Raw genomic sequence first — 15916 nt, 5'->3', positions numbered from 1 at the left:
ATGTCTTAGAAATTTTATGTCAGATAGCTTTGTTAATATATGAAAACAGAAACATCCTTAATGTTTTTTCCTTTTTATTTTCCTTATTTTATTTGTTCAGAAGGCAAATGGAGAATTTATTTCAAAAAGCATCAAGAAGAAACAAAATCAGAATTTGAAAAGTTGTCAGAAAATATATCCAAGATGGTTATGGTTTTTTATGGAAGCAACGGCAAGTCAAATCCAGTTTCCATGGAAAACAAAGTGGATCATCAAACTGAGAACCAAATAACATATGATGTAAAAAAATATATAGATTTGCCTATATTTAATTTTTTCTTGAGTTTCCCTTTAAAGAGAAATAATCAAGTAGTGCTGTAAATATTTGACGTATTATTATTTAAGTATTTAAGAAAATCAGAGCTGAAGTTTTCAGTTGCATGCCTGATTTCATTTTTAATTTCTGGCTTTCTCAAATTCATGATGATCAAGCATATTATTTTTTCCCCAACAAATAGTCATAGTTAATAATGCATATAATTTTAAATGACATTAACATTACTTATTCACATTAGAAATCATTGTCGTATGTAATTTGGATTTGATAGAACAATTACAATGAATGCCCCTAGAGGATAAAGCTAAAATGTCCTTAAGTGCCTACAGCCGATCTGGTTCTGCTGCTTTTGAAGTGAATGGGACTTTTAGCACCAAGACTGGTGTAAATAGGTGCAGGGCTGTGCTGATTCCTTCAGAGCCAGCTTCCTCTCTTCCTGTAAACTACCTATGCATTTATCAGTATTCCTCTGTTTGGATGATAACTCATTGTTTTGTTGATCCCTAGATACATTTGCCATCTGATTTGGGAATGCTTTATAAAGTGAGACTTGGTCTCCAGAGTTTGGAAAACAACGTATCCCAGCGGTCTCTTTGTCACTTTAAAATACAGAACACATCAACCCTGGATACCTTTAGTCTCACCATAAATAAAACACTTCCTCTTTCTCCAAATGGAGACAGGTGGATTGAATTGCCTATACAGTGGCCATTAAAAGAAGCACTTTCTGGTGGGTATAAATCTATTTCAAAGCAGTAGAGTGGTTCAGGAGGTTAACGTGTCCTGGTATTACAGTAGAAACCTTTATCAAAACAGAAATTTTTATTGTCTTTATTTAATGATTCACGGAGACTCAGTAAGAATTTAAAATGTATGAAGGAAAATATTACCTACTCAGCTTAATTTCTGTGCCATAGAGTGGGAAATGCAATATTCACTTGATTGTACAGAATCATTATTATATGCTACAAAGAGCAGTTTATAAGAAATATCATTTTCTCGCAATATTATATTTCCAACCTATTTTGTTTAGTCCTCAGCTGCTCATATTACTGACATTAACAACATGATTTTTTATAGCTCATTTACTATTAAGTGATTTTGTTGTTTGTTTGCACATTCCAAACAAATATTCTCAGTAAATAACAGCTCAAAACTACATATAAGCTTCAGCTTTATTACCTTTATACACTCCAAATATTTATGCCTCCTAAAATTAGCTGAACAGTTCTTACATTTGTCACCTTGGTTAAGTAAAATAAAAGAAATCCTTTCACCTAAAATCTATCCTGTTCCCTAATGTGATGCTTACTGAATGCTGCCATATGATGGAACAAATACTAACTTAATTAATAGATGAAATAATGATACTTAATATTCAAGTAATTTGTGCCTGGGTTTTCTGCAGAAAAAAAAATAAAATAATTATTTGGGTAAAAAAATTAGCTCATCTAAAGTGAGCTGAAGTAGACATAAAATGAACTACACATACTTTGGATTGGAGCTTATGGCCCAGTTTCAGTGAGGTTTCTGAGTGCATCCAAAATTATGTAAATAATCTCAGTAGAAGTAACAGAGATTGAGGTTTGGGTTTTTTTGTATAATTTGCCTGCAATTGAAAATCTAAAGTTTGTATCTAGGCTTTAGATTTTATATTGCTTAGAGGTGTTATTTTCACTTGACCACTTACACAGTATGGGTACAGAACAGGGCTCCATGGTTTTCATCTCCTGCACCAAGACTGAAACAAAGAGGACCTTCAGATTAACATAAAGCACATGAGTGCACCCCTTGAAAAGGACTTATCACTGTCACATGCAGAAGTATTCAGGATACAGGTATAAGCACACAGAAATGAGGAGAGAAAAATGCAGCATGGATGATAAAGGGGCAGTGAGACCGGAGTCCTTGTGACCTTGGCTCTGTCTCTATCACTGACCTCTTGGCTGAAAAAATAACTTCCCCATTCTTTGTTGTTTTTTTTTTTTTTAATAATATTTTTATTCTTTGTAAATATTCTGAAATCAAGAGATGAAAAATCACAAACAAGGAATATATATATTCTCTATAAGTTTAGGTAAAAGAACAAACAAATTAAATAGCTCATTTCAGTGTTTTTTATTTCTTTCCATCCATGCTTTAGATATCTTCAAGGAGGGATTTGTAACCAGTGAAGAAAAAAAACTAGGACAGCGATTCCCCCAAATCTTTGCCATTTATGTCCAAGAGAGCTTTAAGCAGCTCCACAGCAGGTGGCACATGCGAAGTTCAAAGTGATTTTTACAGGCAAATTTACTTGCAATTTATTGTGAAAATCAGATATGCTTTTTGACAGCTTTCTAAACCTAATTTATTTTCTCCTTTTTCTCAGTTAAAAGAAAAACCAGTATTGTATTAATTGGACTGGAAAGCAGCTAATCACACTTGCCATAACCAGAAGCCAAGTGATGTTAAATTTCAGATACAGCTCTGTCATTCACAGAGTGCCTTAGTATTTTATCTCAGTTATATTTTCCTTTTTTTAAAAACGTTCTTCTTGGGATTGTGATGAAGCATTTGCTAATGGCTAATTGAAGCCATCAAAATGCAGTTGATAGAGTACAGACCCTCGAGATCTGGCAGTGCACACTTGTGCCTTTGGGTGTATTAATGAGCAGAGGCCTCCAGCTGAGTATATACATAAGTAGTTTCCCTTTACTGTACCTTCCTTTGAGACATCTCAGGAATCCCCAGGGGTGACTTGGTGCTGTCCCTCTCCTCTCACACACAGGGCTGTTCAGAAGGTCAATTTTGCACTACTGTCGTTTTTAAGGCAAAACAATTAAATATTGAAAAGCTGGAAAAAACCTAATATGCTGCTTTCAAGCTGATTATTCCCATAAATTTAACAGAGAGCTGTACTTCATGTTGATATTATGAAATAATTAGAATTTTATAAAATTAATGGAGTTGTAACATTCATATATGTTACCCTTGTTGTACGTAACTTCTTTTCAGGGATTCCTTTAATCTTTCCCCTTTCCAAATTATTCAGTACACTGGAGAGATAAAAGCTTGGTTGCTACACTTGTGATCTGATTGCACCACCCAAACAATTTAAGCATTTTAGCCCTCCTACCCCTTACCTACATCAATCTCCCTCAATTGCTCTCCTTTGTACAATGGACTCTCCCGGTGCCATCCACATCTGACCCAAAGTTCATGAAGGCAGCCTCTCCACTTGACTCCAGTGTATGAGTGTAGGAGTGTACAGATCTAACTTGCCTTGCTTGGACTCACCTGGAACCCCCAGCCCCCATGGGCAGAGGATGTCCCAGTCAGATCATGCCTGAGCTACATCGTATGTGCACCTTTCTCTAGTTCTCTCTCTGCCCCCCTCTTCTGCACAGACTTTGGACCTATGTTGTAGCCTTGTTCTCATTCCTTTCTCTGCCCTTTTCTCCTTCTGCCCCCAGCTCAATCACCAGGATGGATCCCAGGTCTTTTTCACTGTTTGCTGCACCTGGGACTGTTGACAGCCCTGCCTACCTCATGCAGATGCTGCGGGACCTGGTCAGGAAGGGCACTGCCTGAGCTGGGGTTGTGCTCAGCTTCTACCTTGTTCACTCTTGTGGGGCAGGTCCACTCTTGCTGCTCTTTGACACAGTGATCCAAGAATCATACCTTCCAAATGCAATCCTTTCACTTTTGTTTTGGACTGGTCCAGCCTCTCTTCTCAAATTTCAGATCTGGGAGATGGTGGGAAAACAATCATGAGGAAAAAAAATTGTAAAAATTTTGAGTTTTGCTATTAATTTCAAGTGCTTCAATTTTAATTACATCTGACTGTGAATGCTGTGTTGTCAAGTAGCTGTACAAGGTTGTGGCACAGTCTTAACAAGATCTCTTTTTGCTTGATATTGCAGTGGTTACATATCATCTAACAGTATTTTCAAGAAATATTTTGAATGAGAGAAAATTAGTGAATATGACTGTGTGTATATATGGTACTCGTGGTGACACAGGGGACAGATCCCTTCTCCAGTCATTGCAGAATGTACAGCAGGGAGAGAAAAATGAGGTACTCTGTCTTGAAATATTTTAAAATTTACCCTTTAATCTATTCTTGTCCTTCCTACATATTATTTTCTATATAATATATATATATTACAATACATATTATATTTACATGTTAAGTAACATGGTTTTATATTACAATCCTGAATAATTTTATTTTAGTCATTTCTAGTTATCATGGAGGCTGTTGACTTGGGAGAACTGGAAAAAATTGTTCTTTTGATCAGCAGTAAAACAGGTAAAATACTTCTTACTTTCTAAAGTCAGCCACGTAAATTACAGTGCTAGCCTCCTGTTAAAGACAACAAAGACACTGGCAGAGTTAAATCCTAATTAATTCCTTTTGGCTATTTTTTCTAAAGGGTAGTGTTTTATAAAGCAAAATCCTGCATTTTGACAATAAAATCCTGGGATCTAAAGGTTAGAACGTTATTGCATCAGGAAAGTAAACTATTCCCTTGCATACAAGAAAAAATAACAGAAAATTTAGATGAATATAATTATATTCTGCACTTAATACATGTTCTACTAATAAGTTATCTAGGAGAATAATTATAACTCCAGTAAGAAATAGGTATTGTTTAATTTTCCTTCTGTGATTCAATTATTATCACTGTTTTTTTCCCCCCCAGTTCTGTTTTCTCCCTGTGACATTCAGAGGGAAATTTTACCTCTGCTTGACAGTCAGCAAGTTTTGTCACTGAACTTCCTTAAAATTGTCTTGACCTCAACATCTCTCTGCTATATCTGTTGGATGCTCATCATGCTATTTACTCAAAGAATTAATTATACCATTTTTTGAAATCTGTTAGTGAAATTTACTATAGAATTGCAAAACATTACTTAACCATTTGCAGATGGTTTTCTAGGGAAACAAGGGTTCTATGTTTGCACTTTATCTTTTGCACTTTGTCTTTTGTTGTTGTTGTTGTTTGTTTGCTCCATCTGGAGGCTCCTCATAAAAACCTTTTAGGCACAGCACCCGATTTCAGCCAAGTGTGTAAGGTGACATTGGGGCAGTGAGCATGAACAAACTCCTTGGCTGGTCAACACATCCCACACCCCGGCACAGGCTGCTGTGGTCATTCCCAGGGGGATATGGTGTTAGGGTTACTCTAGAGGGGAAGGGAAGGAGAGGGACAGCCCTGCCACGCTGCTGCAGGGAGCAAGGTGTGTAGCTCACTGCTTTTGTTTCCCACAGCTTCAGTTGTGAAAGTTAACTACAGCCGTCAGTCTGACTGACAGCCACTGCATGTGGTGTGTGGAGCCAAAGGGCACCACGGAGAGAGTGACAGGCAAGACTTTTCCACTCAGGTTTGGAAACACAACTCACAAAGGAGGGACACTGGGCTCCTCACCTCTGTGTGTGTTGTGAAGAGAGGGTTGGGGTGACTTATTGCAGATATTTCTTTCAAAGAAGTTACTTAGATGATAAAACACTTCAGATGAGTAAGGCTATCCATATTGTAACTAGACTTGTTTGCACTGAGGCTAGTTTGGACCAAGACTTTGAACCAAAAATCCCAAGCCCCATAAAATCTCTTTGAAGTCAGATGTACCCTGCAGGACTGATCAGTCCAGGAAATGTTCTCTAGTGCATTTATGCTTTCATTCCTTATCAGAGGAAATTTTTAAGATCAGATGGCTCACGGTCCCTTCCTGAAACTTCTGACTCCCTATGCGCTTATCTTGATAGGTCACGAGTGTAACACAATGTCCTGCATTCCTCCACAGAAGCCTGGTTATATCCTATTGATATAATTAAAGGGAGTTGGATAGTAGAAGAGATTGGAATGCAGTTTGTTGAACAGGGCTGAAGCTACAAATAATAGAAGAGAAGGGAAAATGAATAGTCTTCATGACTAGCTAGTGGCAAGACACTCAGGCCATGCAAACCCCAGCAGAAAATTCAGAAAGGAGTGTAAGTCAGAGAGCAGTCTTTCCCAAACAGCAGAGGGATACTGTGAGCTGCTGAACTCCCTTCTTACCTGCCACTTAATGAGATGCTCTTTGTGCTCCAATCCTCTTGTCAACCAGTCCCTGAGGAGGAAGTAACAGATGTGTATTTCTGCTCTTCCTTCTCAAATGTGCCTGCCCAAGTCATGCTGAATCTTTTCTGCATGCCTGTCCAGACAGTGAGGACAACACTCCTTTGCTTCACTAAAACAAAGGAAATGCTTACTCCTAAATTTCTAAGTTGAGGTTTACAAATAGGAACAAAATAAATAATCTTGTAGTTGTTCCAGCACTTTCAACTCAGTTGTTGGGATTCATAAATTAATAAAAAAAATGAAGTTTTCATATAGTAAGAATGCCATTATATGAACAACACTATCTAATTTCTTGTCATGCAATGGAACATTTTCACTATATTCTCTTTCCTTCTCTGCAGACTGCAAACTGGGCATTAAAAAATTGCATGTGCAAGAAGCTGCAAAGGACCATCCCATCTATGTATTTGAAGTGAATGAGTAAGTATATTCTGTAAAGCTAGTAATGTTTGGGGTTTTTTTATAGCATGATAGTTGAAAGCACTGAGCAGACACTGAATTAAAGTAACTGCCATAGAGTGATTCTGTCAATAGATATTTTAAAAATATGCCCATCTTTAGCTGTTCCCCATAAATTCATAGGATTGTTTTAATTTAACATATTATTTACATGCGAAAAAGAAAAATGTGGTTCTGTTTTTCAGAGAATTTTCTGTGAATGCAAATAAGCCCAAAATACAGAGAGAAATCCTGGGATCTTTTGTTTTCAGAGGAGAGAAACAAAAAAATGACATAGATAACAACTTGAATAAAGAAGAAAGTCAAGTAAAAGATTTGACAGAGTATACTATTAAGGTGTACACAGGTGACAAAAGGGGAGCAGGGACTGATGCCAATGTGCATATTATTTTATGTGGGAGTGAGGACAAATCTGAGGTATTTCAACTCTCTCAGTCACTGGAGCATCAAAACCCCTTTGAAAGAGGAAAGGTGAGTACACAGGTTTTATAGATTGTGTCCATTTCTGTACTGGAAAAGCAAACATTAAATCTACACAAGTTATTTAGAAAACTTGAGGCATTTATTCTGTTTTCCACATCACTACATGAGGTATAGTCTCAGTTCACCCTGTGTTTCTTCTTTTCACCAGATTCACCAAGGAACATTTTACTTCTACTGTATCTAGCTGTCTCTGCTGCTCTTCTGCCTCTTAGTCCCAAATACATCTTCATATTGCATCCACCTAGGTGCCAGTGATGTGTTTCCTCACTCTGAAAAGCACAGTGTGTGTTGCATGCACACGTGTGAGTGCTGCTCTGTGCTCTTGCACACACCTCAGATATCGTGCGTGAGAACACATCAGTTCTTACATCCCATCGTTTCACTTTGCCATGGAAACTGGTGCTGTGAGCATCCCTGACTGTATAAGCCTAAAAGCAGATGAAATGGAACCATACACATCAGCCTGATTCTGATATCCATCATGCTTTAGGCTGTTATTCAGAGACCCTTAGTTCAGATACAAATATTTGCATAAGAATGTAGATTCTCTGCATGATCTCCTAGTACTTTGGCTGGATGTTCTCCTAATTTAATAAACATATTATTCTGGCAAAGAAATTGCTCTATTTGGTCACCACCCGTGCAATGGAGTGCAATGAGTACAATGATGGTTACCCTTAAGTAAAAAAGAAATATATATATATTCTCTGTAACTTTCTCTTCTGGAGTAATTGAAAGGTAATGACTAAATAATTAGAACTCCAGTGAAAATATATCCCTTAAGAGATCTACCTCATTATCTCCAGCAATATTAATCATCTTTTTATCTGGAATTAGTCTGAATTTCTTCAGCCAGGTTGTCTGTGAAATAAAGATATTTACCCATGAATTGTCTTCCATGATGAGGAGGATAATAAATCTAGTTACCTACATGCACAAGGAGCAAGTAAAAAAGGTCTAGGGTAGTACTTCCTTTTGCTGGTACTACACAGGAGGTTTCATTACCCTTCAAAAAAGAAGAATAGATCCATAGAAATCCCATTACCAATCCAGCTAATGGGTGGCCAGTGATGTCAAAGGCCTTTGGAAAAAAAAAATTATTTTTAAAAATCTGCAATATGAAACAATGTAATATTTTAAATTAAAGTACATCATATTTGAGAGGAATAATGGTTAATGTAGTAAAAGCCTTTAACTTTTATGTTCCTGAATTTTTATTTACATATCACATACTAAAAACATTTTAGATTACCAGTTGAGGATTCATGAGACTAAAAATATTTTCACAGTAGATGAAAGTCAAGAAAGAGGTAGGGATTATCATACTATAAGAGGAAAAGTGAATCTCTTATGTTGAAACTGAGACCTAATAGGAGAGGATCTATGCCACACATCATTAGTAAGGAAAATAAACCACATTAGTGGTTCACTTATTCTGAATTTCTACCATTACACTTGAATTGGTCTCAGAACTGACCTAGACAAATATCTAAGCTTCCAAACATTGGCATAATATTTTTAATAACTGTATTTTAATATTAAAGGTTGACACATTCAAGATTAAGACGAAAAAATTAGGCAGCCTACGTTCAATTGAAATTGGCCACGATGGGAAAGGATTTGGTAAGTATTCTGTGTTCAATAGCCTTGCAAACATCTTCTGCTTAAGGATCTACCTGACATTTGGAAAGGTGTTTGAAGTCACAGTACTGCTACAGCTAGCTAATGCAAATCTGTGTACAAATGAGGTCAGCTTTACTGCCCTTCTTTTCACACCATCACATTTCCCTTGACTATACCATGATTTATTTTTTTTTCCTAACAGTGATCTAGTTAAAAAAAAAAACAACCTCAAAATAAAATAAAATAAAATAAAATAAAATAAAATAAACCTCAGATAGTTTTATCCTTCAAACATTGCTCAGCCAAAGCCCTTATTAGATGTTTTAAATAAGATAGGATTGAATTTTCAAACTGCAGGCTAAACTTCCCATGATTTGAGCAAGTTTGGGGTCTGTGATCAAAGCATGCTGTAGCTCCCTCTCACACCCATAGATCTCCTCTTGTGAAAGTCTGAGAACACCAGAGTGCACCAAGTCCTGTCCTGATGTTAAGTTAGAATGTGGCTATATAACAAAACCACGTATGATGATGCAAAATGTTTCTGTGTACAGTAACCTCTAAACCCTGAACTTTACATAAAAATAAAATGGGAGGCTAGGGCATATAATCTTTTGAGCTTACATTTAATAGTACTAAAACCCCCTAGGGATATGCAGATATCAACATACATGCAGATATACAGAGATATACAAATGCATAAACTGAATTTGCAGGGAATATATAACTTGAATAAAAAAGGTCTGATTGTATTAAGATACTCTAGTCAGGTGAAGTTTGTTTAACTCATCTCAAAGAAATAGGTTTAGGTTTAATAAAATCTGATTAATCTAAGTTCATGAAGCATAATAAAGTGCCAAAGGGTTTATCATTTCTAGGATGAACCAAGAAAAACTCTGCAAATAGCAATTCCTATTTGGACAATGTTGAACAACTTTTTTATTTTCCTTACTACCCAATCATGTTGTATATTTCATGGTGTTGAAAACAGAATAAAACTCCAACCTGTTGAAATATCTATAGTAAACAAGATTGTCCTGCTGACTTTCATCTTATTTGTGATAACTGGTATACATGCACACGGTTCAACTTTGATCTGATCTGGGAAGGGAATTCCACAATGGCAGACTTTTGGTACTGAGAGTTGCACAGAAGTCTGCAGAGGAAATAATAGATTGACCTTTTAGTTCCTGGGTCCTGATCTATCAATAAAATTATTATTTTTCCTCTCTGTGTCCTGATCAACATCACATAGGTGCTAATAGTGCCTTCCTAGACCAGCTGATGGGTGTTGATTCACCTTAGATATGACAATGTTTCTCTAAATATTTCTCTGAAATTACCTCCAAGCGTCTTTTGTCACATCAGCTGTTATCCCCACAAGCTTCCCCAAATGTTACATCTCTTTGAGATGTTTCATCTGTTTGCTAATATATGCTAGCTACCTCTAGATTTCTCCATACCTGGAGATTTCAGTGAGGTCTGTTGGAGTTTTGTCAATAAAGGATGAAGCGTTAGTTTTTAATCTTTTCAAGAGTGCAAACTTGCCTTTCTACTCTTTTGTAAAGTGTTGTGTAAATTTGAGAGACTGTAAAATTTTATTGCTGATAATCTTGACTCTGATTTAGTGATTTCATGAAAGGTCATCTATTCCAAGTGGAGTCTACGATATATTAAACCATTCATAAGATTTCATTAAAAGAGTTTCAAATGTACTTCACAATATCAATAAATGAATCTTGTGAATTGAAGGTGGAATACCTAGACACCTTCATGGCCTACTTAATCCAGCTATTATTTTGAAAATGTCATTGAAAAATAAGAAACATTGCTGTACCTTTACATTTTATCCAAACCGACACAATTTGCAAATATTTTTACATTACATTTTCAGCATGTACAATTAAAAATTAGCATTTACAAATAAATATATTTTTGGTTTTAGCCTACTTAGTACTTTGTCCAAATATTTGAAAACCAAAATAATTAGATAGGCTATAGTTCTTTATCTCTAGGATGCGTAAAGAATGCCAAAAGATTGTCAGCTACTAACAGTATGATCCTATTTAGTTTTAAAATGTTGTCATTAAATATTTGCACTGGCAAACACAACTAAAGACATCAGCATAGACATTGTATACATAAAATAAAGTTTTGATTTTAAAATATTAATCTTTTAATATTCTATGAAATAAAATTCTGCATCACAAGAATGAAGGTACTTCTTCACACCACAAAATAGGAGATTAAAGTAGAATATTTATTTTCTTAAAGCTGAAATGAATATGAGTGTTGGCCTAAATGAAAATGCTATTCTGAATCATGACTGCTGGAAAAAGAGGGATATGAGAAGCATTTAGTTTCACCACTTGGTTCACATCCATATCAATATATTCATTAGAAAAGAGTAGTAGATCGTCCACTAGGGGTGCATTTTGAGTGCATTTCCAAGTACCTCAAAGGGCAAAAAGGGGTTTTCAAGAACGTATTCAATATTACCATGCACTCTGTTTCATTTGTCTTACTGCCTGTTCTATCCAATCTGGAAAAATAAGTTAAGTTGTAAGAAAAATAATCCATTATATTTTCTGTCAAAAACATCAAAGACCTTCCCTGTAAAACTGAGAGATGTTGGTAGTAATTTGAATCATCTGTGTTTCAGTTTTATTATTGATGTTGAATATACTTGAAAGTACTGAACCCCATGGGGTTTGGGAAATGAAATTAGAAACCTTTCTTATGCTGTATTTGTGTTTTGGTTATAGTAAATTTGCTCTTTTTTTTTTTTTTTTTTCTTTCCTTCTACAGCAAGTGGCTGGTTTCTAGAAAAAGTGGAAATCACAGATGCAGCTAGGAATTCAATGCATTGCTTCAACTGTAACAGGTCAGTAGATCAGTCCATCTTCACTCTGTACATGCTGTTTTCTTTTTCACAAGTTTCTCAGTTGCTTCTGTCTGGTTTTCTAAGACAGTAATGATTTTTGTTTTTATTTTTTTTTTTACACTGTTGTGTTCCTATCAGTCCATCCCCAATGACTTTTGAACCCTTTGGCCAACTTGAAACTAACTTGTCAGAATTCTTAGAGGAAGACACTAGATTTTTTCCAAGCAATTAAAACTGGATGATAATAGGAGGGAAAGACATAATTTAATGTCTTTGCCTAGAGAAAGTACTCATATATATTTTTAAGAGTTAGAAGGTGTCTGGTGAACCACTATACAACCATTAGCACATAAATAGCTCTGGCAAACATATCAGGGAGAAGCAAACAGGCACAGAAGGGAATCAGAAAGGAAGACAGTGGAGTACGGCTGCATAGATTCAAAACCCGAGGAAGAAGTAGTGTATTTTATTGAGCAAAGGCAAGATTAAAACATCAGAATCCTTCTGTTTCAATGTTTGCTTAGTATGGGCCCAAAATACATTCAGCAAATAGGACAAAGATAAAAAAAAGCTTTATATAATGTAATCTGGAATTATAATGATCTAAACTTAGAAATGTATTTAGGCACCAGGTTTCTTGGGTAAAGGGCTTCTGATGGTCAAGAAGAAGGTTCACATCAGTCTGCAACAAACTGAAACAATACAGTTTCAAGAATTGGAAATTAAATTGAAGAGTAAATTTGCAGAGACTGTTCACTACAATATATAGTTCACAGCTTGAAGAATTTCAGAATAAATAACTGATGCAAACATATTCATGTCCTCCCAAGTGAAAATTAGCTTTTTAATGCATCTGGAGAACACAGAAGTGTGAAAATTTACAAGTTCCCTGTATCTAGAAAGAGGAATGATACCTGGTAATCTGAAAACAGAAATGGTAGCCAAGAATATCTAATTTTATCCTTTCCCTCAATATTTCTGTAAACTTGACAATTAATGGAAGCCAAATCCCAGTCCCTGAACACAAAAAAAAAAAGGTAACTTTTTAAGTTCTTGGATACTCAGTTGGTCTCTACAGTCTAAATCATGAGAGTGTGAGAGTGGTACTGACCTCAACAATATTAAACTTCTTCCAACAACATTAAACTTTCCTTGCTTCAACTTCCTCGAAAGGCATGTTCAGATACTCTCTAATCTTCTAGATAACTAAATCTAAGTTAGTGGGCATGAAGAAAAGTTCTTAAACCACAATATCACTCAGATGTGCAACACAATCCATGACAGGATTTTTGGTTGATGCCACTTCATCTCTTTTGCTTGTAAGAGCTCTCAGACCACACCAGTCAGAGGAAGATTCTTGAAGAAGATAGACTGCAGCAAACATTTTTTTTTTCCTGGAGATTTGGTTTTTTTTTTTTCAATTTTATTTGAAATCTTATAGTAAAAGCTCAAAGGTATATAAGAGATCGGCACAAGAACTTGAATCACATCATTGGTGTGGGGGAGTGACTGGCACAGATTGATTCTACATGCTGCTGACAAGGACATTTAACTGGGGCCTTGGTGGGTGCAGAGCTATGTGCCTACCATCAAGTATATAGGCTTGAAGCCTACTCAAGTTGGAAGTTATTCAGTAGGAGACATTAGGAGGTTAACCCCAGAGTACTCAGTGACCCAGAGGCTCCTCAGATAGAGGAAACTCTAAGTTCATGGCCCTCTTCCAGCTGAGAGATGGAGCTCCTCATGGAGCTTCTCCTCTCATGGCCTAAGGAGTGAAGGGGGAAAGGGCTCATTCTCTCACATAAAAAAGACTCCTCCAATACAAATAATGTCTCTAGAAGATATTAATCACTGAGAAACCTGAATCCTTTGCTAACCTATTTAAATGCCTGTTTATCTAGCTTACACATCATACCTTTCCTAGGCTCTGTGACTTCCATGTGCAGTTTCAGCTGCCAAAATCAGTTGTGTTTCAGCCTGAACCTGTTTATCTTCAGCCACATCTCCCAGCTGCTGAATGGTGCTGTTTCAGGTGTGAGCTACTTTGATGCTGTACTTACTGCCTGGGAATCCCTGCCACACTACCCCCTTCATAGACATCACATCAGGTAGACTGTCATAAACCTTCCAAGGAATGGAAGATTTTTAACCCTCTTTGGAAATTAACACCACTGGTGTTAATGTTTTCAGTTAAATTAGTTAAAATTAGTCTACCTGAAATTTGGATTCAGGCCTGTTTCTCATATAATCAACAGTAAAAGCTGCATGGACTCTTACAGAGCTAGGAATGGGCCCATCATGCAACTCAGCACAAGAAAGAGATATGAGAGAGCTCCTGGAATGAATTACAAGGACAATAACTTGCTATCAAAGAATGTTTCCCTACTCTAAATTAACCTGACTTTATGTCATTCTTCAGAGCAATTTACTAGTTACCTATATGACCAACAAATAAAATTAATGTGTATTTCATAAATACATTAATAAAGTGAATTACACTTTAAAATTACACAGAGGTGAGTACTAAAACAAAAAATTTAAAAGTAACTATTTTCTTCAGGTTGGTTTCTTCTTCTCTATAAACCAATGTAAAAATTCTCCTAGAAAATCAAAGGTGCAGAACCAGGCTCTCACAAATTGTCTGTTTCTTAAGTTTTGTATGTGCTGTGTCTATGACAGGTTTTTATGTTTTTCCCTTAAGGTGGCTTGCTGAAGATGAAAGTGATGGCCTCACCACAGTGCAGCTTTATCCACAGCTGCTTGATTTCTGATTCTTTCCAAGTGTGATGCTTCTCCAAATTCATGCGGATTTGATTTACTTGTCTTTTGCAATTCTAAAGGCATTGTAATTATTGTGAAGAAAAGTCAAAACAATGTATTAAAAACATCATGGTAAATTAAATATGTCTAATGTGAACACAGAATTCTGATCCTATTATAGATGCTCAAAAACTTTGCATGACAGAAATGTAGATATCAGAAACTTTTATCTGTAACATGACTGTGGACTTGAACTGAGAAATCATAATGGTAGACATATGTAGTAACATATTCAAATATTTTTGTTTCAGTAGTGATTTGTGGTTAAACTAAATTTAATTCATTTCAAATCTGTCAGTATGTATTATTAATTTGATGATTTTTTTTTCATTTTCAACATTTATTAAAATTTAGATTTTCTCAAAATCATTTTCCAAACAAACTGCACAGCCCTTCAGCCTTAATATATGTTGCTTTTCTTAAGACCCTAACAGAGCGTAATAAGGATCTTGTTATTCAGAAGTTCACCCTGTGTCGCTAAGCCTCTCACTGACATTTGATTGTAAAATCTTGTAGCTGAGCCAGAACCTCAGCTGTGAACCTTTAGATCCAAAGGGTCTCTTAAGAGAGGTTGTTATCAGTAACACTGCAATAGCTTAGGCAGGCTTAGGCAGCTCCCTGCTCAGCTTGATGATTTTTGCAGTGCCTCTCCTTAGCTATCAAACCAACTTTCCAATACACATGTGAATGCCTTTAGGTCAGAGAAAAACAAAAAAAAGACCCGGTTATTTTTGCAAATGCACACTAAAAAAAAAAAAATGTGTTTAGCTATAAATGCACAAATTAATGTTTGATCTGGGCTTTGATATTGCCAGAATTGACTCAGGAAGGATTTAGGATACAGACAAGTCTGAAATGAAATCAGGACTTGCACACCACCTGAAGTTTAATGTGTGTGATCAAAATATAAATATTTTATATGAGCTATATAATGCATTCCTCTCAATCAAAGACTTCACCTTTTGTACCTTCAAAATCTAAAATCTTTCTGAAGATCTGAATTTTAGACTTGTTTCACCCTTGAGACACTACCACGTTCTGTAGCAGCAATGGGCTTTATATAATTAAAAGAAATAAATGAGTTTGTAATCTGTGTTGATAAAATACTGTCTGGCTGTCTTTTTAACATGTTTAATGTTTATTTAATCACATTATTCTGTGAAATTAGGACATTTGGCTAATCATGGGTCATGAGATCTCAGTTGCTACTTTGACACAAGAAAAAAT

At 35.9% G+C, this 15916-nt stretch overlaps 1 protein-coding gene across 1 annotated transcript in view; it reads left to right on the top strand.

Moving 5' to 3' along the window:
• RP1 (RP1 axonemal microtubule associated) overlaps positions 1–15618 on the top strand; it is a 204109-nt gene extending 188491 nt beyond the window's left edge. Inside the window, exons 53-61 of the mRNA XM_088065349.1 lie at positions 101–279; positions 824–1046; positions 4222–4376; positions 4535–4610; positions 6765–6843; positions 7068–7353; positions 8910–8988; positions 11794–11869; positions 14571–15618. Of these exons, the coding sequence (XP_087921475.1) occupies positions 101–279; positions 824–1046; positions 4222–4376; positions 4535–4610; positions 6765–6843; positions 7068–7353; positions 8910–8988; positions 11794–11869; positions 14571–14640 (1223 nt within the window). The 3' untranslated portion in view covers positions 14641–15618. The remainder of the gene's footprint in view (positions 1–100; positions 280–823; positions 1047–4221; positions 4377–4534; positions 4611–6764; positions 6844–7067; positions 7354–8909; positions 8989–11793; positions 11870–14570) is intronic.
• The last annotated feature ends 298 nt before the right edge of the window (positions 15619–15916 follow it).

This window comes from Pseudopodoces humilis, chromosome 1, assembly GCF_049639895.1.
Source record: "Pseudopodoces humilis isolate 2021_Gansu_Grassland_sample_001 chromosome 1, ASM4963989v1, whole genome shotgun sequence".
Taxonomy (NCBI): Eukaryota; Metazoa; Chordata; class Aves; order Passeriformes; family Paridae; genus Pseudopodoces; species Pseudopodoces humilis.
This window is presented reverse-complemented; position numbering and strand designations above follow the sequence as displayed.